The following is a 22491-nucleotide window of genomic DNA, read 5'->3' as shown; positions in this document are numbered from 1 at the left end:
CTGAACTCAATGGGGCTTACTTCTGAGTAGACATGCACAGGGTAGCAGTATACACTCCCCTCCCATAATTCCTGCAAAATCCGGATTCAGAAAGCACCAGACAATTTCAAACAATTGTATGTTCAGATTACACATAAACAACAACTTGGAGAGGTCGGCTGATTTTCCAGCGTAAACAAAGACACACTTGAGAGGAGCCCCGGCCATCACAGTGTGGGAAGTTTGTTTTTAAAGTTAAAATGATAAATGTGGAGAGCTAGATTCTCAGGTACTGATGCAAACTGGCTTCACCGGATTGCACTGTCAACTGGTCCAACAAGCTCCTAAACAGGTTAAGTGGGCAAACATTTCTTTATTGTATTTAGACTCCTTTCCTGCTGGTGGCAATGCATCCTTATCTCACTATGTGTTCTCAACTGCAAAGTCAGATAGAATGCTTGAGAGCATGAGAATGCATGTGGAAAGAAAGAAGAAAATGTCACCGTGGTTTAAAAAAAAAATTACAGGACAATCCTATGCAGGTTTACTCAGAAGTTCACATTGTTCAATGCAGTTTACTCCCAAGTAAGTTTGAATAGGACTGCAACTTTAACCTCCTTGTAAAACAGCAAATACATATTTGCTTGTCGGCACTGAACAAATCTCATTACAGTTCAATGTGAGAAACCATCCCTTTGCAGGGCTACATGTCTGGACTGACTACGTTCACTCCCGGATTCTTCAAAATAATAATAAAGAAAGATGCTTCTGAGAATGTACAGAGTATTTTCCCCTCACCAATGAGTAACCGCATCTGCCCCCATGCCATACCCTCAGGATAAGGAGAAACACTCCCAGGGGAGAGGGCATGAGTTACAGAAGCACCTCCTCTTTTTAGAAATGAAGCACTGAGCATTGAGAGCATGGCTTCCTTAACTTCTCAAAAGGGCTTTAAATCGTTTATTCAACATGCTCAATGCTCACACACCTCTGTCAGCCAGTCCTTTTTTTTAATATATTGATTGCCCAGCATAATCTTGCTGACTAGAGAGATTGCAAAGTAAACCTAGAAAATCTACAAATACTTTAGCTTGCTTATACACAGTAACAACATATCTCCTCTCTGCTACTCCCTTTTGAAGCAACAGCAATTCCCCTGAGAGGAAAGGAGCATGTGGCAGCCCTTTGAACTGTCCATCACACACGTGCAGTGATGGGGCGTGTGTCCATGGTGTGTGTGTGTGTAAGGTGCAGGTACTGCAACCCTTCCCCGCCCCCCGTCAATCCGGCTATAACCCTAAGACCCGTCTCGTGTTCACTTTCTCACACCCTATTTTTCACCTTTTGATCCTTACGGCATCTTCTTAAGTGTTTCCAGGAGGGACATGTAGCAAGGTCGCGATCAGCATCACAGCACACACAGAGATACACAATTTCTTTCATTTCTTTCAAAAGGAAGCCGAATATTTTATAATTTCTCCCCCCCCACACACACACACACACACACGTGTTGCTTGCCGATCGCTAAAATCCTCCCCAAAACGGCACTATCAAATCCTTCCAGACGTCTAAGTCTGGGAGAAGGGCTTGGCTCTTCACTTCCTCCCACCACTCCTGAAAACGTAGACCTAAAAGTCATCCCATCTCTCCGCCCGATCTGGGCAAGCCAGGCCATCGCCACTCTTAGGTGCCACTCTTCGGCCGCTTTGGTCTCTCCACCACCACACGGCACACCCGCGCGCGCACCCACCCGCATCCGTTCTGCCCCACGAATCCCCGTCGAATGCCCGCGCGCCGCCGACAGCTCAAACCGCGCGTCCATTAAACGCTGCAGGGAGATCGACGTTTGGGAGCGAGAATCAAAATCGGAATCCGCTCCCCGAAACAACCCGCCGCACGTCGCATTTGGCTCGCTTAAAGCGAGGCGCGAAGAACATCCCTGGTGGGGAAGTAACGAGCGACCCTTCGGAAGAGGCGCCGACGCTTCCCCTTTCCCACGCCCGGGAGAACGCCCAAGAGACCCCGTCTTCCCTTACCTTTATATCTATCCATCCTGCGATCGGCGATTTGCTTGGCTAGACGGCGCGGAGAGCCCGTGCAGGGGCGGAGGGCCTGGATGTCGCGCGCGCTGCCCAAACTTCTTCAGGGTCCCTCGCTCGCCCGCTCTCCCCCGCGGGACGCGCCTCCTTCCTCGCCAGCGCCGGGCTACATTTGCGCCTCCGCAGGACCTCCCTCCTCGCGCGCCCGCCCAACGCTCTCTCGGGCCGGCTCTGCGCTCCCGTAACTCCGCCCCTTTCGGCGAGGTCCGCCTCGGCGGCTGGACGGGCTGGGCCGAGGGGCTGCTCGCGGCAGGCTGGGGGCGCGGCGGCGGCCGCCGCTCTCCTGTCCCGAGGCGGCCTCGTCACCGCGCGCCCCGCTGCGCGCCGAGCCGAACTTCCCTGCCCTCGGCGGGAGCCCTTGCTGGCTGAGGGGCGAACGGGAACGGCGGTGGCGCTCTCCTCCTCGCAGCGCCGCAGAACAGAAGCCGATGCCTGCGAAACAGAGCGAGCCGCTCGGGGAGCCGGCGGCATTCCTCCGCGCTAGAACAGGCGCAGCAGGCGCCAGCGTGAGGGGGCGTGAGCGGGTCGTCCCAGTGCCGGCTCCTGGCTTCGGGGGCCCTTGGGCGGCGGGCCTGCTCCCTCGCTGCGCCTGCCTTCGCACCGCCACCGCCACCAGCTGCTCTTGCGCATCCTCTTCCTCATCCCTGCGCCCGCTTGCTTGCTTGACGGGCAGAGAGCCAGCGAGCAAGTAGGCAGCGGCATCCTTCTCACCACCACCCTTGTCTGGGCACAGCAACAGGCAGGTGAACAAGCCGGTCACAGTGGTGAAGAGGAGGAGTGACTCCAGGGCGCTGTAGTCAACGGGCCCCTGCTGGGGTGTGGGCCCTTGGCAGGTGCCCAGGCATGCCTACCCTTGACACCGGCACTGTTCGTATGGCTGAAGATGTTGGCGACCCTGCTGGAAACAATCTTGCTAAGGAAAGTGAGGGGGAACAGCGAGGGGAGATCCAGAGGGAATGCAAGTTGGGGGGCTTCCAGATGAGGCGTCCACTCTGCAATTGCCCTGCCTCCAGCACAGAATTTGAAGAGGGGGCCCGCCCTCCTGGTCCCTCATTTGGAACCCTCCTGTGTTTTCCCTCTGCCTTTTACCACAAAGGGAATCGGTTAAGGAGGGGAAGGTGGAATAGCTACACAGGGCCTTTGCGTTGGTGGTGCTAGGAGCTGTCTGTCTGGGTGCACCCTTGCTGTAGGTTGCTGGAGAGCTCCACCAAAGGTTGCAGACATTTGGCTGCCTGGGGCAAAGAGCAAGACGGAGCCCCTCCATGCCAGCTGGACTGTCCACTGAATCTGTCTTCAACATCGATGACGGGACAGCATCCTCCACTGCACTTGGACTTACTTCAGAGTATAAATGTGCCTAAAACGGGAGGAAAATTTGTCATCCACCCCCCACGCAAGTAGATGATGTCAAGGGGCAGGGCCCCAGCCCCTGGCATCATTGGGTCCCCAGCTGAAGCAGCTGCTAGAGTTCCTCCTGGTGGCACTTCAGCCGGGGAGCCTGCGCCATTCCACCTGGGCTTTCCAGGCTAGGGAAAGGCCAAGGGGAGTGAAGCCCACCAAAGTGCTGGCTCCACTCTCCCCCGCCCATGTTCCCCATGTGGGAATGCAAAGGAGGAGTGGAGCGGAGCCATCTCAGGCCCCTTTGCTCCTCTGTTGCCTTCCACTGGAGGAGCAAAGGGGACTCAGCCAGCTTCACTTCTCCCCAGCCAAGTGGAGGAGTGCTCTTCTTCCTCCTGGCACCTTGACTCAGAGCCCAGCTTTGGCACGTGTGGGCTTTCCCTAGCCAGGGAAAGCCTACACGTACTGAAGCTTCCCTGCCTGCGGCACCGGATGGAGTCCTCTCAATCTGCACCTTGGTTGGCTGGCTTTCCTAGCCCTGTGTCTTCTTGAGGCAGGCAAAGCACTGAGCATGCCACCCCCTTCCCAGTTTGGACGGCAAACAGTGCTAAGTAAGGAGCATCCCTGCTGTTATCTCCAGTTCTGATCGGAGATAACAGTGGGGATTCCTTTCCATGCTAGCCTCCCCAACCCCCCACTAATCTACAGAGAATGGAGGCTTGAGGAGAGGAAGAGGTCTGAGGAGGGAATCGAAGCCTCTGTGGGCAAGTTTGGGAACCCCAGCCCTGGCCTGCATTAAATGTTACATGAGCGGACATCTACTCATACAACCGGAATTTCACCTTCCCCTCCTCTCCCCTACAGCAGCCGCCTGTGCATCTCCCAGATCTGGAGGGTTATACAGCTCTCCAGAGCAGATTTAGAGGATGGGGTACAGGGGGAGGGGATTTGATCTGCCAGTGATGTCCTTCTTGCTGGAAGTTGTACACCATTGGATACAACCCATGTGTAGGGTTATGCTGTCAAAAGTGTCCTATCTTTCTGGCCAGGTGAGAAACTCCAGCAGCGTCTGCCACCAAAAGCATTTTTGTTGTTGTTTTGTTTTCTTAACCCTGATTTATTTGCAAGGTTCTGTAAATGAAACAGTTTGAAGCAAGAACATTAGCTGAATATAACTTACAGAGCTGGAGTGGTTTTATTCAGAGGATACCCCAAAACCAAAAAGATTCTCTGCACATTCACAGAGGCATCAGAGAAAATTTCTTGCTGGTCAGGTCTGCTTTGCTTTGCTTTACTTTGCTTTGCTTTGCTTTCCTTTTTAGTAACCCCAAACGATGCATGGGACTCATTCATTTAATACATTACAATTATAAAACAGCAAAAACAACCATCATACAAACAAGCGAGAGGCAACAAGCACTAAACTATCCTAGAGCAAAAGCAATACAGTAAACTAAAATGCCTAGGGAAATATAAATATCTCATCTTAGCGCTGAGAATATTGTAATGTTGGCACCATTTGAACTTATCTGGCGGGGGGGGGGTGTTCCACTTGGGGCGCCACCATAGAAAAGGCCCTGTCTTTTGTATATTTTTTTTATTCGTTCAGTTGCTTCCGACTCTTCGTGCCTTCATGGACCAGCCCACGCCAGAACTTCCTGTCGGCCGTCGCCACCCCCAGCTCCCCCAAAGTCGAGTCTGTCACCTCCAGAATATCATCCATCCATCTTGCCCTTGGTCGGCCCCTCTTCCTTTTGCTTTCCACTTTCCCTAGCACCAGCATCTTCTCCATGAAATTTTCCTGTTGATGGTACTCATAGAAAGGCCTCATCTAAAGATCTTAATGCATGGGCTGGTCAGTATGGGAGGTGGTGTATGGGAGGTTCAGGTATTTGGTTCCCCAGCCATTTAGGGTTTTAAAGGCAAGTGTCAGCTCCTTAAACTGATCTCAGAAGCAAATAGGCAGCCAGTGTAATTCTTTCAAAATCTGTGTAATATGACTCTACCTAGCTGTTGCAGCAACACATTTGTATCCCTACCACCCTCCTGCTTGCTGCAACACTAGTTAAGCCAGTCAGATTCTAGCAGCTGAATTCTGTACTAATTGGAGCTTCAGAATCCTCTTTAAGAGCAGCCCCATATAGAAACCATTACAGCAGGACTCCTACCTAGGCAGTGGCTCCAATTGTCCTTTATAACCTGGCCTTGCTTCCACACTAAACACTTTGTCATCATGACCGCAACCTACTTGACAGAGCTACACGTGGTCATCTCTGGGTGTTTCTTACAGTGGATTTTTATGCACACATTAAGACTGGGTCCAAAAACTCCAATATTTTGATTTACATCTAATCCAGGGACACAGTGGTGATTTCTGTGAGCCTATAATTGGATGCTTTTATGAGTTAGACAAATGTGTGTGTGTTTCCAAACATTAGGGTGCAATCCTTTGCATGTTTAGACAGAGAAAAGGCATACAACTCCCAGCATGCCCCAGCAGCGAAGGCCTACAACTCCCAGCATGCCCCAGCCAGCAATGCTGGGAGTTGTAGGCCTTTTCTCTGTCTAAACATGCATAGGATTGCGCCCTTAAACTTACGTATTTTTTGTTTACATCAAAGCCAGGAGCAGCAGCACATCCCTTGACCCTACATCTGGAAGCTGATATGGGCTGGATGGCAGAAACAAGTTGAAATTTATCCAGAGAAGACAGGTTGAATGGAGAGCCACTGCCACTCAGGGTCAACAATACTGGGACCAATGGTCTGGCTCAATAAAAAGCAGCTGGATATTAGACAATCATAGATGGTCTAATCGGAATGGCTACATTTAAACATTTCACAACTTGCTCAATAATTGCAATATTTGAACCCTCAAGGAAAATTATCAACAGGGGTTCAAAGGATCATCCAGAAAAAGATTGTGTAATGGGGTATATTAAGTTTTCTCTAGCCCATTGGTAAAAACAATGGAAGATGATGTGCAAAACACACTCCACCTCTTCATTATCACATGGGAAGCATCTATTATTTACTGAGATTGTTATTGTTGTTGTTCAGTCGTTAAGTCGTGTCCGACTCTTCGTGACCCCATGGACCACAGCACGCCAGGCCTTTCTGTCCTCCGCTCTCTCCCGGAGTGTGCTCAAGTTCATATTCATCGGTGGTGCTACCTAGCCATCTCATCCTCTGCCATCCCCTTCTCCTTTTGCCTTCAATCTTTCCCAGCATCAGGGTCTTTTCCAGGGAGTTTTCTCTTCGCATTAGGTGGCCAAAATATTTGAGCTTCAGCTTCAGTATCTGTCCTTCCAATGAGCACTCAGGGTTGATTTCCTTTAGGATGGACTGATTTGACCTTGCAGTCCAGGGGACTCGTAAGAGTATTCTCAAGCACCACAGTTTGAAGGCATCAATTCTTCGGCGCTCAGCCTTCCTTATAGTCCAGCTCTCACAGCCATACGTTACTACTGGGAAGACCATAGCTTTGATTATACGAACCTTTGTCAGCAAGGTGATGTCTCTGCTTCTTACTATGCTGTCTAGGTTTGCCATAGCTTTCCTCCCAAGGAGCAAGCGTCTTTTAATTTCATGGCTATAGTCACCATCTGCGGTGATCTTGGAGCCCAAGAAAATAAAATCTGTCACTGCTTCCATTTCTTCCCCTTCTATATGCCAGGAAGTGATGGGGCCAGATCTTTGTTTTTTTAATGTTGAGTTTCAGACCAGCTTTTGCACTCTCCACTTTCACCCTCAACAAGAGGCTCTTTAGATCCTCTTTGCTTTCTGCCATTAGGGTGGTATCGTGTGCGTATCGGAGGTTGTTGATAATTCTCCCGGCAATCTTAATTCCGACCTGTGATTCATCCAACGTGGCGTTTCTCATGATGTTGTTGTTGTTCAGTCGTTCAGTCGTGTCCGACTCTTCGTGACCCCATGGACCATAGCACGCCAGCCCTTCCTGTCCTCTGCTCTCCGCTGGGGTGTGCTCAAGTTCATATTCATTGCATCAGTGATGCTATCTAGCCATCTCATCCTCTGCCGTCCCCTTCTCCTTTTGCCTTCAGTCTTTCCCAGCATCAGGGTCTTTTCCAGGGAGTTTTCTCTTCGCATTAGGTGGCCAAAATATTGGAGCTTCAGCTTCATTATCTGTCCTTCCAATGAGCACTCAGGGTTGATTTCCTTTAGGATGGACTGATTTGACCTCCTTGCAGTCCAGGGCACTCGTAAGAGTCTTCTCCAGCACCACAGTTCGAAAGCATCAATTCTTCGGCGCTCAGCCTTCCTTATAGTCCAGCTCTCACAGCCATACATTACTACTGGGAAAACCATAGCTTTGATTAGACGGACCTTTGTCGGCAAGGTGATGTCTCTGCTTCTTACTATGCTGTCTAGGTTGGCCATAGCTTTCCTCCCAAGGAGCAAGAGTCTTTTAATTTCATGGCTACAGTCACCGTCTGCGGTGATCTTGGAGCCCAAGAAAGTAAAATCTGTCACTGCTTCCATTTCTTCCCCTTCTATAGGCCAGGAAGTGATGGGGCCAGATGCCATGATCTTTGTTTTTTTTAATGTTGAGTTTCAAACCAGCTTTTGCACTCTCCTCTTTCACCCTCAACAAGAGGCTCTTGAGATCCTCTTCGCTTTCTGCCATTAGGGTGGTATCGTCTGCATATCGGAGGTTGTTGATAATTCTCCCAGCAATCTTAATTCCGACCTCTGATTCATCCAACCCGGCATTTCTCATGATGTACTCTGCATATAAGTTAAATAAGCAGGGTGACAATATGCAGCCTTGTCGTACTCCTTTCCCAATTTTGAACCAATCGGTTGTTCCATGTCTGGTTCTTACTGTTGCTTCTTGACCCTCGTACAGGTTTCTCAGGAGACAGGTAAGGTGGTCTGGTACTCCCATCACTTTAAGAATTTGCCACAGTTTGTTGTGATCCACACAATCAAAGGCTTTAGCATAGTCAATGAAGCAGAAATAGACGTTTTTCTGGAATTCTCTTGCTTTCTCCATGATGCAGCGAATGTTGGCGATTTGATCTCTAGTTCCTCTGCCTCTTCTAAACCCAGCTTGTACTTCCGGTAGTTCTCGGTTCGCATACTGCTGAAGCCTAGCTTGTAGGATTTTGAGCATCACCTTGCTGGCATGTGAAATGAGCGCAATTGTGCGATAGTTTGAACACTCTTTGGCGTTGCCCTTCTTTGGAATTGGAATGTAAACTGACCTTTTCCAGTCTTGTGGCCACTGTTGAGTGTTCCAGATTTGTTGGCATATTGAATGCAGCACTTTAACAGCATCATCTTTTAGGATTTTAAATAGCTCGGCTGGAATACTTTCATCTCCACTAGCTTTGTTGTTACTAATGCTTCCTAAGGCCCACTTGACTGCACTTTCTAGGATGTCCGGCTCAAGTTCAGTGACCGCACTATCATGGCTATCAGGGACATTAAGATCTTTCCTGTATAGTTCTTCTGTGTATTCTTGCCACCTCTTCTTAATCTCATCTGCTTCTGTTAGGTCCCTGCCTTCTTTGTCCTTTATCATGCCCATCTTTGCACAAAACGTTCCCTTGAGATCTCCGATTTTCTTGAAGAGATCTCTAGTCTTTCCCATTCTATTGTTTTCCTCGATTTCTTTGCATTGTTCATTTAAGAAGGCCTTCTTGTCTCTCCTTGGTATTCTCTGGAACTCTGCATTCAGTTGGATATATCTTCCCCTTTCTCCCTTGCTTTTCGCTTCCCTTCTTTCCTCAGCTACTTGTAAAGCCTCATCAGACAGCCACTTGGCTTTCTTGCATTTCTTTTTCTTTGGGAAGGATTTCGTTGCTGCCTCCTGAACAATGTTACGGACCGCCGTCCATTATTCCTCAGGCACTCTGTCTATCAGGTCTAATCCCTTAAATCTATTCCTCACCTCCACTATATATTCATAAGGGATATGATTTAGGTCATACCTGAATGTTTTAGTGGTTTTCCCTATGTTCTTCAAATTAAGCTGAAATTTTGCAATAAGAAGCTCATGATCTGAGCCACAGTCAGCTCCAGGTCTTGTTTTTACTGACTGTATAGAGCTTCTCCATCTTTGGCTGCAAAGTACATAATCAGTCTGATTTCGATATTGACCTTCTGGTGATGGAGATTGTTATACGTACCATCTAAATGTTTAGAAGGTAGAAATGTTTACAGGGTGCCAAAGGAAATGCTTTCCTATATTTGGGGGTAGATGAGCAGTTTAAATAAAGCATCCCATTTTTAAAGTTTGGGTCTGACAAACTCAACGACCAGGGAGAACATGAACCATGGACTGCTCCATGGAGTTCCTGCAAGTCAATAGACATTAGCCTCTGTTTAACAATAAATTTGGCTCTCTCCCAATTCATGGTTAACAAATAGGAAGGAGACAGCCCCACTGGGACAATGTTTTTGCACCACTTCCTTCATCCAGACTGATTTATGGGAATCCAGCATCACCTGCAATACGGAGGAGTTGGGAATAAGCAAAAGACAGCAGTAATGCCAGAAATCGATATAATATATCCACGCTAAGCAGTTTAGGAAATTACAGCCAGCTTCCAGATTAAGAGCAGCAGCAGCAACACACCTGGGCACACCAAAGATGGAACTAGGTAATTGAGATTGGACTCATTTGAGAGAGGACTCGATGGCCTTGTAGGCCCCTTCCAACCCTACTATTCTATGATTCTAGGATTTGGTGGGGAACCTCAGGCCTGGGGGCAGGGGCAAATCTAGCCTTCCTGAGGTCCCATTCCAGCCCTCCAAGATTCCCTCAGATGGTCATGCCCCCTTCCCTTGGCCCCATCTCCCCCCCCCCACATTGTTTGGTAGTTTCCTGGCTTTTGTGCATTTTCCCACATTCTAAAAGGCTGAAATTAGGGCTGGCTCAGGGCATTTTGCTGCCTGAGAAGGAACAGCAAATGATGCCCCCACCTGCCTTCAAAGTGCATTGTACCCAAGCTGGCAACTTGAAGCAGAAAATCTCATAGGTGCCTCTTCCCCCCTCTCTGGCAGTAAAAATGCAACAACCACCCAACAATCAATCATATAAAAATTTGCTGCCCTTTCCTGACACCCCAAATAATCTGCCTGAAGCAGCACCACGCTCTGCCTAGTGGTAGGGCAGACCCGCTTGTAGAAGATCCCTGCTCTCTCACATGTAAAGGGCAGGTTGTAATTTAACCATGTAAGTACAGCCAATATCAGCTGCAAATTCAGCCGGCGCCCGGCGGTGGGGGTGGGGATAAACAAAAGAAACATTTGCCAAAGGCCTGGGAACAGGAATTACGTTTAGTTTTTGTTTGTTGCATTTACACCCCGCCTTTCCATAAAAAAATGCTCAAGGTAGTTTGTGCTAAGGAAAAGTGGAATATAAATATTTAAATTAAAAATTATTAAGTCAATTGAGCCCAGGCTCACAGTAGCTAAGCTATAGACCCTGACCACTCTAAGCTTTTTACTTACAGCTGTTTAATGTGATTGTTTGTGGATTTTGTTTCTTTGTTTACTTATTGTTACTTTATTGCCAATATCATGCATAGTTTTAACTGGAGCTATAAGCCACCTTGAGAGTTCTTATAGTGGAAATGTCAAAACATATATAACATAAATAAACAATCACTGAAACATGGCAGTTATAATATAGATGAGGATGCCTCAATCACGTGCAGAGCACCTTTCTTGCACTATTGACAGATCGCACATCTTTGGGATAAGATCTACATGTTTGCCAGGCGAGCTAACAGTTTTCCGGGGGTGGTGGTGGTGGAGAATACAACAGATTTGCTATGCAGCCACTGCACCTAAATCTTCATTCCAGTACAATACTCGCACACACCCTTCCCTGCCTGAATTCTTTAAAAAGTCTCCTACTCCCTCGCACAGATACTTGAGAGAGCTGGCTCCGGCATTGGGAAAGAGCAGCAGCAAGCTGCCCAACTCCTCTCCCTGCCAGATTCCCGATGCCCACCTGTACAACTCTGGGGCTGTTCACACAACACGCTAACCCACACTCAGTGGTTGAGTGTGGCTTGTTGTTGAACTGTGGGTTAGCGTGTTGTCTGCACCCAGGACATTTTCTGCAGAGTGGCTTGTTAACCATGCAGTGTGGCCAACATGCTAACCCAAGGTTCAACAAACAACCCACAGTTCAATAATAATTGACACTCAACCACCGAGTGTGGGTTACAATGCGAACCCAGTCACTCTCTGCTGATCTTATTTAATAGAGATACTTCAGTGTGAGGCTGCAATCCTATACAAACTTACCCAGGAGCCAGTCCCACTGAACCCAATGGGGCTTACTTCTGCACAGGATTGCATTGCAAAGTGTCTCTGTTTCACTGGAGATTGGCAGCCACTACCTGCCCAGGGGCTCCACACCGGCACCCAGCTGAGACTGGCATTAACCCATCCTGCAAGCAAGAGGTGCTTTCCAGAGCAGAGTTCCAGAGCCAGTCTTTCCACCCCTGTAGGCAGAGATCTCAGATCTTTGCTGCAATTTTTCTTCCCATCCTCGGGGGAATGCTGGCTTGTTTGCTTACTTTTGAGTTAGTAAAACAAAACTGGAAGGGTGCAGAATTCCTCTGTACCTAAGAGCTTTTCTACACAAGGCTGTTAATCTGCTGTATCTACTTTCAGTTTTGTCGTAGAATTGAGATCCAAGCTCTACATGAAGAGCTTTTCCTTTCCTGCTTTTCTGCTGCATAACCTCTAGGTGACACTGTGCTAAAGTGGAAGAATACAATTACATAAGCAGGAAAATACATGTTCTTTCACTTTCAAAAATAATACTCTAATTTTCCCTGCTCTAAAAATGCCCAGGAAAGTACTCTTAAAAAACAGAAACAAGGGTCATGACATCATATAAAGAACCCATAAACAACCATGAGTAAGGAATGACAAGCGTACAATAAATGCCTCATGCAGAAAAGCTCTACATGTGTTCTTTAAAAATAGCAAGAAAACTTCAAGAAAAACAGAGCATCTCTCCTTCTAAGACATCTTACCTTAAACTTACTATGGGCATATTTGAGGCTGACAAAGCCCGCCGTTTTAGATCATGGAGACAGCACCCAGCTTTGCATGTGCGCTTTCTCTATGTGTGTCTGTGAAGAGAGGGACAGACCAAGGAGGTGCTGCTGATGATACTGGAGCCTTCTACCCCCCACCACCACGTGCAGACTAGGAAAGGTGGCCAGCTCTGTGCACAGAGTTCTAGCAGCAGGCAGTCCTGGGTCCTGTGCAGGGGTTGCACAGGGCAAGGAGAGCAAAGCAGCAAATGCTGAAGGGCTGCCTGAGCTGCCAGGAGATTACCAGAGCATAGATCACTATAGCCAGGCTATCCCTGCCCAAGAACATCTGGAATTGGTGAGCCATGCAAAGCTGGTAAAAGATATTCCATACCACTAAGGCCACCTGGGTCTCAAGTAATGGTATTGGATCAAGAAGCAACCCCAAGCTGTCCACCTGCTATTTCAAAGGGAGTGCAAGCCCATCCAGAACAAGCTGGACACCAGCCTCCCTAGACCTAAAAACCACCTACCACAAGACATAGTGATGGCCACCAATTTGGATGGCTTTAAAAGGGGGTTAGATAAATTCCTAGAGGAGAAGGCTATCTGTGGCTACTAGTCCTGATGGCTATGTGCTACCTTCGGTATCAGAGGCAGTATGCCTATGTACACCAGATGCTAGGGAACATGGGCGGGAGGGTGCTGTTGCATTCATGTCCTGCTTGTGGGTTTCTCATGGCAGCTGGTTGGTCACTGTGTGAACAGAATGCTGGACTATGAATGCTAACAACATTCATATGCCAGCCAATAACGACATTCTCAGAGCAGCTTATAAACAGTTAACAGTAAAATACAAAGACTACAGACAATAAAAACAGTAAACGATTGCCAGTATAAGACTAAAATACAAAGACTACAGGAAATAAAAACAGTAAACAATTTCCAGCATAAAAAATTTAGCAGCAGAGAATAAAACAGCACCAGATCAGCCATGTTAAACTTCAGGCATCACAAGCTAAGAAACTAGCGATCGCAAAACCTGGGATCACAAGCTCATATCTGCAAGACTCTGCAGAATAATCTTGATTCACAAGTGCTAATTATGAGCAGTAACTGAGCCATACAGCCTTCTGATGGACACTCCAAATTGCACAAGTTTCTAGTGATTTAACATACATGGGCACATTGGGCACGTTGAACCACTTTGAGTTTCCCAACCTGGTGGATTAAAAATCTGGCTTGGTATAAACATGCAATAGAATAAGGTGGCAGAATGGACTGTACCAATTCAGGTACTAAGTGTGGGACTCCATTTTAAATGCTTCCCATATGGGAAAAAAAAGAGCAGCAAACAAGAACCCAGTGAAGGGGGATGGCTCTGATGTCAGTGGGGCAATAAATCCTCTCTGGGTTTCAGTCAGAATCAGTCAGAACGCTAAAGGAGCTATCCAAAATGCTGAATCCTATCCCCAAATGGGTTCAGCACCTTGGAAAGCTCATTTAGAGTTCTGTCTGGTTCTGACTAAAGCCCAGAGAGGATTCACTGTCCCACTGACATCAGAGCCACCAGCCACCACTGCAACAACCTCTCGCTAATAAATCAAAACTAGCTCAGTGTTCCTCACTGCAAGGCTTGAGGGCCACCGGCAGTTCCCAGTCATCTCAGGTGCGGCTCTCCCTCTCATATACTCATTCCTTGGGCCGATTCGCTCAGTTTGCGATTAACCTACAATTTGCGGTGCACAAGAGAGCGTGAGAGACTGCGGGTGCACTGCATCACCCACTTCCACTTTTAATCAACAACCTACAGTCAGCCAGGTTAACCCATGGTTTGTTGTTAAGTTAGCTTCCAGGTTGTTTAGCCCCTAAAGGACCCAGCGCTTTGGGTTTGCATTTCATGTCCAGCAATCTGCGACCTGGCCAATCATAGGTTGTTGATTAAAAGTGGAACTGAGGAGCACGCAGGAGGTTGTGCGTTTGCTCACTCCTGCTCGTGCGTGGCAAATTGTGAGTTAACTAATTAACCCACAATATGCTGTTACAACGTACAAAGGTCCGTCTAATCAAAGCTATGGTTTTCCCAGTAGTAATGTATGGCTGTGAGAGCTGGACTATAAGGAAGGCTGAGCGCCGAAGAATTGATGCTTTCGAACTGTGGTGCTGGAGAAGACTCTTATGAGTCCCCTGGACTGCAAGGAGGTCAAATCAGTCCATCCTAAAGGAAATCAACCCTGAGTGCTCATTGGAAGGACAGATACTGAAGCTGAAGCTCCAATATTTTGGCCACCTAATGCGAAGAGAAAACTCCCTGGAAAAGACCCTGATGCTGGGAAAGATTGAAGGCAAAAGGAGAAGGGGACGGCAGAGGATGAGATGGCTAGATAGCATCATGGATGCAATGAATATGAACTTGAGCACGCTCCGGGAGAGAGCGCAGGACAGGAAGGCCTGGCGTGCTATGGTCCATGGGGTCACGAAGAGTCGGACACGACTGAACGACTGAACAACAACAACAACAACAAATGCTGTTACATGTGAATTGAGTCTTAATGTCTCCCCCTCTCTTTGTAGTGGCTGCTCACTCTCAGTAGGGGCTGTCTAGTTTTGCCTTGTTGTTTGCTTTAGTGGTGGGCTGGCTGCTGTGATCTGGGCTACAGGAGAAGGCTTCAGGAATGGGGAATCAGGACACCTGCTGCACATCAGCTGTAAGGAGGCTGGAAGAGGGGAGGAGGAAACTGCAGGAGCCATCAGCCAATTAAGTGTGGTGGGGAAGGAGCTGAAGAGGCAAAGAGCAATGTGATTGGCTAACGGCAGTGCTACACTGCGGAGGCGCTCGAAGTGGAGGGCAAATCGAATATGCGGGCCAGAAAGAGAGAGTTACATGGCCCAGTCCTGGGAGGTTTTGCAGCACTGCATAGAGCAGAGCACTCTCTCAGTGATGAGAAAAAGATCCATCCCAATCCAAGGACCAAGGGAGCCTGTGGGAATTTGCCTGCCTGGTGAATGACTGATAAGGCCTTGCTTGGACATGGAGGCGGATAGGGAGGAGAGGTCCAAAAAGGCCCCCAGCTGGCTTTGGTGCACAGCATCACCACTTGACTGGGGGGGAAGAGGAGGGTCTTCACCCCATGGCTCAGGAAAGGTCCCCAGGCAGTCTCAGCAGCAGTGCCTGCAACAAAAGTGGGTCCTGCTTGAAACACAGTGAAGATCACTGACCTAGCTCATCAGGGGGAAGGGTTCTGTCCTTGTGCTTTCCTTTCTGTGCTCGTTTTCCACTTGTTCTGAGGGTTTTTTTTTAAAAAAGAAAGAAAGCATTCAAAACTGTGGTCCCCACCTGCGCTCTGAAGTAGTATATTCTACTGTTCTACCACCTCAGCCCCCATTCTGTGGCATTTGTAGACCAGGCTTTGGTCTGTAACTAGACCAGAATCAGCAGTCAGAGAAGCAGGACTCTGTTCCCAAAGCCTTCAGATATGTGACACAGAGGAGCATTACTTTTAGTAAAGGCACTTTCCCCTGTCATTCGAATCTGAGCTCCCGCCTTCCTATTATTACCTCATATTACAAACTTAGGATGCAATCCTATGCATGTTTAGACAGAGAAAAGGGCTACAACTCCCTTTGGCCCAGAAAAGGGCTACAACTTCAGCATGGCCCAGCATGCCCCACCCTGGCTGGGGCATGCTGGGAGTTGTAGGCCTTTTCTCTGTCTAAACACGCATAGGATTGCATCCTTACAGTCCTGCCCTGTAATATATGCCTTTGCATTGATTTCTGACAGTTGGATGTAACATTAAGCCCTTCCCTCACTTAGGATGAGTTACTTGGATCGAGAGACAGCAGGTTGGCATTGGGCCCCATACTGTCTTCTGAGTCTTTATTTGGACATCAGGTCATATGAAATGCAAATGTCCAGTTCCATTTTGGAAGTCCCCCAAGGGTACCTTTAACGCATTCCCCCCCCACATGCTTAAAAAAATCTTTTCCCTTTAATGGCATCTGAAACTCACCACCAGAGGCAAGTGACTCACCTTGCCTCACACAGGTCACACTCATCTTGCCTCAGAGTAAGGCTGGCCCTGAGAAGAATGCAAAACCTTCTCCCAACATTTATTATTTCCCATGAGATAAGTGGAGCTTTGCTTCAAACCAGACTATTCAATCATTCCAGGAAATGACTGGGAGCCTGCCAGAGAAGTGTTGGTGGGGAGCGTGCCAAGGAACAAAAAAAGAGGAAGCGAGGGTCAGTGCTAGATTGGGGGTTAGGTGTTTAAATGGGGCCAGAGACACAAACACCTCTGGGCTGGAATTTCCATAACGGTAGAAGAGTCTATGGAGGGCAGGTGAATTTGTTTGCCTTAGTTTTAGACATCTTAGGTCTTGGCTCTTTTTTGAGGGTTTCCCTTTTAAGTTCCAAGTCTTCATCCCAGATGGAGTATTTTGACATAGTTGGACAGCAGTTTCAATGATGAACATGCAGTGCCTTATGATTACAGCAAAACTCACCCTCCCCCAAAGTTTTAACAATTTTAGCCATTGCTCCACATATGCAAATATTGTGACATCCAGCTCTTTTCTGATAATATTGTACCAGGCAAAAGAGGTACAGTTGATAACCAGGCCAATACTTTCCAGCATTACATAAGCTGGGAAAGAGTGGTTTGGTGGTCTAGGGGCAGTGTTCTCACTGAAAGCAAGACATGGCTGGGGGATGCATCAGTCCCCTGCCACCCTGGTGATCTCACTGTACACATGCAGATATGTTTGTGTTGGAAGGGATTGTGTCTTCATTTTTAAAAAAAGCAAGATTCTCAGAAGAGCCTTGTGCATCCCTGTAAAACTGGGGGTGTAGCCCTCAGCTTTACGGAAATTGCTATCAGATGCCAGTTCTGAGCTCACAGAAGGGTGTTTTTTTCTGGAATATCCCAAAAGATAATGTTCTAGGCCCTGGCTTTTTTCTTAGGCACAGTCCAAGTCAATAACCTTCCGGTTCTTCAAATCACAATTGCGTATGTAGAGAGAAGAACCTCTGCAGAGTTTCTCACATAAAAGTACAGAGAGAGACCAAATTTATGTTGCTATATCATTACAAAACAGATAGATTGAAAAGTCTTCTGCCACAGATGTCAATGTGAACAATGTAAATGGAAATAGCTTCTAGTTAGAATCCCTGTCCAAATGTCTGGAGACGGTGAGTGGCTGGATGGGGAGGAATAAGCTGAAGCTGAACCCTGACAAGACTGAGGTACTTTTGGTGGGAGACAAGAGGAGGCTAGGGGAAGTTGACCTGGTGTTGAATGGGGTACGGCTACCCTTGAAAGACCAGGTCCGCAGCCTGGGGGTCATTTTGGACTCCCAGCTGTCCATGGAGGCTCAGGTGTCAGCTGTGAGCCGGACAGTGCTGTATCAACTCCATCTGATACGGCGGCTGCGCCCCTTCCTTCCCGACCATCTGCTCCCATCAGTAGTACATGCCCTGGTCTCCTCTCGTTTAGACTACTGTAATGCGCTCTATGTGCTGTTACCATTGAAGACGGTTCGGAAGCTGCAGCTGGTACAGAACGCGGCAGCTTGCCTGATTAAAGGCAGCCGCCGGCGAGATCACATCACTCCGGTGCTGAAGGAGTTGCACTGGTTACCAGTTGTTTTCCAGGCCAAATTCAAGGTGTTGTTTTTGACCTTTAAAACCCTATATGGTTCCGGACCAGCCTATCTTAAGGAGCGCCTCCAGCAGCACCAGACAGGTCGCTTAACAAGATCAGCCTCGGATGGCCTTCTCTCTGTCCCATCAACCAGGACAGCTAGACTGGTGGGGACGAGGGAGAGGGCCTTTTCTGTGGTGGCCCCCACTCTGTGAAACTCCCTCCCTAGGGAACTCCGTCATGCCCCCTCTTTAATGAGCTTCCGTCATGCATTAAAAACATGGTTGTTCAGGCAGGCATTTGGGGTGGGTTAGGGTATTTTAGAAATGTTTTTATTGTAGAATTTTATTGTTTTAAAGTGTTTTATTGTATGTTGTACATCGCCCAGAGTGGCTGGGTGACCAGCCAGATGGGCAATTAATAAATTTAATAATAAATAAATTAATAATAAATAGTTAACCCATCTGCTGTGAATGGTTCCTTTTCTCTCTCCCATCCGTCCTGCCCTCCTTCTGGTGGTTTTTATATACAAGACAAGAAGTCCGTTTTGTAAACATCAACATTTCAACCCCCATTTTCCCATGCGGCCTAATACTTTCCACTGCTATTTGCTAGCATTATTATGTGTTCCAGGAAATAGGTCACATTCTGCACATCTCTAATTGAAGTTAATATTTTCTTTTCTTCTTTCTTTTTTAAAGATAAGTTGAGGCAGTTGCTTTCCTACAGGGAAAAAAAAATCACTGTAATTCAAATTGCTTTTTGAAAGGGTCTAATCTATCTGCATGAGATCTTCCGGCAGAATCAAGTGGGAGAATATAAATAGAAGTTCAAAAGAAGGGGGAAGCTTTAAGTGGAGAAGAAACTGTTGAAATTCGTTGTTTAATAGGAAGATAGATGACTGGAAATACTGTTCCCTGACACAATTAGAACTTTATGTAGGACTTTAAAAAATAATGTGTATCTGATTGAACATCCTGCTGGGGGAATTTTAATTTTGCAGGAGGAGAACAGAGGCATTGGCTCCAATCCAGCATGGATTTAAGCATGCTTAATTGATTGATTCAGTGACCTTAAGCCAGGCCTCAAGCATGGTGGGAAAAAGGCACACTTTACTGGAGCTTAGAGATCCAGCAGGGCCAATGCAGCCTGTAATGGCATTGCCATGAGGGGAAATTGAGTCTAAATTGTAGATTTTGCTGGAGGATATTTATTTATTTATTTATTTTATATACTGCCCAATAGCTGAAACTCTCTGGACAGTTCACAACAACTTACAGGAACTTATTTTCCTGTACCTATGCAAATCTTGTGAGATTTTCAGAGCCAATAAGAAACAGTGTTAGAGCAGAACAAGCAGCATTCTGAAGAATGAATTGCTGGTCCAGGCCCTTCTCTACAACAGTGACAGGTGCTTGTTCAGTTAAACTAGGATTTGTAGTTTGAGACACAGAGTTCTTGACATGCTGCCTCAAGAACTACCAGTCACAGAGTTCTTTGTGCATAGGCAGGAGAGATAGAGAGAGAGAGAGAGCGCACGTGCACTAGTGGGCAGGGCAAAGCACCATCAAAATCAGAGATGTTGATCCCAGGAACAGTAGGGACCAGTGCTGCTGGCAGGTTTTATAGTAGGGCTGTGCACTGCTTCCAAATCCCGAAGTGAAGCGGGCTGCTTTGGAGGTGACTAGGCATGATCTGATGTGGATCAAAACAGCACCAAGGTGCCCCAAAGCGAAACACCTTGTTGATGAGGTGCCTTGGTCCGCCTCAGAGCTTCATTGCGACTGAAGACCAGACAGCCTGTCTGTCAATGTATCAACTTGCAAAAGATCAGGGAGGGGACGAGGAGGAGAATGGAGGGAGGAGGGAGGGGGAAATGGTGAGCCTTGGCAAATGGCAACTCTAGTTGCCAAATTAGGGCTGAACTTAACCCAGCAGTCTCCAATCAGTGACAGTGGTGGAGCGGGGGGGGGGGATACTGGATATATTGGAGAGATCAGCTTGCTTTTCGAGGGAGAGGTGGTTACTGGAGAGAGCTGTTGGTTAATTAGTTGGCTACGTGTGTGTGTATCACAACTTTGTCTTTCTTCTTCCTTCCCAATTCAATTATTCTTATTCTTTCTTTTGTAGATTCTTTATTAAAAAAAAAACAGTTAAAAAGTACTTAGTTTAAGTTTTCTCCTTTCCTTGCCTGGTTGTCTCCCCCCTTTAATAGGTTTTACCTTTCATTCTTTTCTTGATAGTTTATTTTAAAAAACTCAAAATTCTAAAAAGTACTTTAGTTTTCCTTCCCTTGCTTTGTTCTTTACCGTCCCCCCACTTCTCAGTTCTCAACCATTAGTTTTCTCTTCCTTATATATTGTACTTTCCTTGTTCTTGGCTCCCCTCCACCACCACCACCACCTCCCCGCCCTTCTCAGTTTTTGCATTCCTTCCCTTCCCATTTTTGTTCTCTTTTCCCTAATTTTTTTTTTAAATCCCTTTTCTGTTAGGTTTATAGATAGTCCTTCCCCTGCCCCCTTTGCTTGTAGGCAGTTCAAGGTTTGCTTTTCTTTTGCGCATGTGTGCGAGTGAGTGTGCTCATGTTATGGCCAAGCAGACAGCGTGTGGCAAAACACTACACAATCCACATTTCAAAAAAAAAAACAGTAGGAAAACCACTACACATCATATATTATTTAAGTTTTATACTACACTGTGTGGCAAAGCAAGCCCAATATGAGGCATCTTTGTGGCCTTGGCAGGGGCAGAGGTGGGTAAGGTGCTGGTGGGGCCAGCAGCACTGGTAGCCAAGCTGGGTTGCCCCCAGTCTGGATAGTGCATCCTGGTGTAGGGCAGCAGAGTGTGGAGGCCAGTCGCAGTGCCTGGAGGCAGGGTTGCTATGTTTGCTTCCTGCCTTGGTCAGACAAGACTACTGTTGTCATTGTCAGTTCAAGTCAATGTGCCCTTCTGACAGGATTGCTGTGTTTGTTACTTCCTACCTCGGTCAGACAAAACCGCTGTCATTGCTGTCAGTTCAAGTCAATGTGTCTGCCTGGCAGGGTTGCTGTGTTTGCTTCCTGCCTCGGTCAGACAAGAGACCACTGTGGTTATTGTTTGTTAAAGTCAGTGTGAAGCTGAATAGGAAAGTAGGACTAGAGGAGAGGGGATTGCATTTCAAAGAAACCTACAGCAGAGATTAGGGATAGTGAGCTCCTCCTAATCACCGCTTAAACACCTAACTTATCTGATTATCCCTTTATGCCCTTCGGTTTGAGTTTCTGAGAACAGCATATTTTATCTTGTGCCTAGCACAAAAACTACTGGGCCAAACTGTCTGAGGTTTGGCAGGTTCAGTCACCTCCATGGGGGCTGATAGATCCCCAAATTTCATGAATTTATCATGAAAACTGAAAAGTTATGGCTGTTTCTATTTTCCAGTGTAAGTCAATGGGAAAACATCATATCAGAATGATTTGGATAACCGAATCTCGCTTTGGATACGAATCCAAAGCAAAGCAGATGAGGCCTGAATCCATCCAAAGTGAAGCGGAGCTGCTTCGGAAGGTTCAAAGCGGCATCTGAAGCAAAATGCGGGGTCCGTGCACAGCCCTAATTTACAGGGTCCAAATATATGTGAGTAAATGTCTAGTTCACAAGAATTATGTTCTACCATCTCTGAAAATGAACCAGATTCTTTATTCAGAAGAGATATTTTCAAACTTCAGATAATGTTATCTGTGAATAAGAACACAGATTCAAAGTGGCCAGTAACATGTGATTTACATTCCATTCAGTTCTAAATAGTGTTGCCCCATACTCATCATCAGGGGTGTAGTGGTGGCAGGTTGTGCCGGGGCTTTGCTCCTGCACTTTTATTGACGCCACCCCCCAGCCAGGTCGCAGTCTGCTAGGGGAGGAGGAGGGAGCAGAGGAAGGGCATGCAGGTGGCTGGCGGCTGCCTCTCATCTACCACACAGAGCCGGCCAGACAAAGGGGGCGAGAGAGGGAGCCTGAGGGAGCTCTGCAGCCTCCTCTCGGCACCCTCAATTCTCCTCCTCAGCTCTCGGCTTCTCCACCTGTCCCCACTCCATGCCTGCACACCCGGCGCTACCCTTATCATCCTGCAGCACTGGCCACCCATTGAGGGCTGCTGCTGGCCATGGCAGCAGCAGGAGTGGGAGGAGGGAGGTGCTGCCACCATTGTTTACTTGTGGGGCAGGGCAGGTGGCTGGAAGAGCCCTAGAGCAGTCGCTGCTGCTATTGTTTGCAGCATCTACTCTCCCCAAAGTACCAGGCATGGGAAGAGAGGCCAATTCCCCCCTCCCCCATCCAGAGAGGAATCTCGCCCAGCAAAGGGTTATTTTACCCTCTCTTGCAGCCCACCTTCTCTCGCTCCAAGATGGAGAGATGGAGGAGCTGC

The 22491-nt window shown here is 47.5% G+C and overlaps 1 protein-coding gene across 2 annotated transcripts in view; it reads right to left on the bottom strand.

Annotated features, from left to right (window-relative positions):
• AFAP1L2 (actin filament associated protein 1 like 2) overlaps window positions 1-2531 on the bottom strand; it is a 124866-nt gene extending 122335 nt beyond the window's left edge. For both annotated transcript variants that reach the window (XR_014789484.1, XM_084846147.1), the window contains exon 1: window positions 2016-2531. Coding sequence is in view for 1 of the 2 variants with exons in the window: in XM_084846147.1 (XP_084702273.1) it covers window positions 2016-2031 (16 nt within the window). In the remaining variant the exon portion in view is untranslated. The remainder of the gene's footprint in view (window positions 1-2015) is intronic.
• Between the last annotated feature and the right edge of the window lie 19960 nt (window positions 2532-22491).

This window comes from Heloderma suspectum, chromosome 3 (assembly GCF_057233095.1).
Source record: "Heloderma suspectum isolate Gila_16-S chromosome 3, 16-S_ref, whole genome shotgun sequence".
Taxonomy (NCBI): domain Eukaryota; kingdom Metazoa; phylum Chordata; class Lepidosauria; order Squamata; family Helodermatidae; genus Heloderma; species Heloderma suspectum.
Note: the sequence above shows the minus strand (reverse complement) of the source record. Positions and strands in the feature narration are given on the sequence as shown.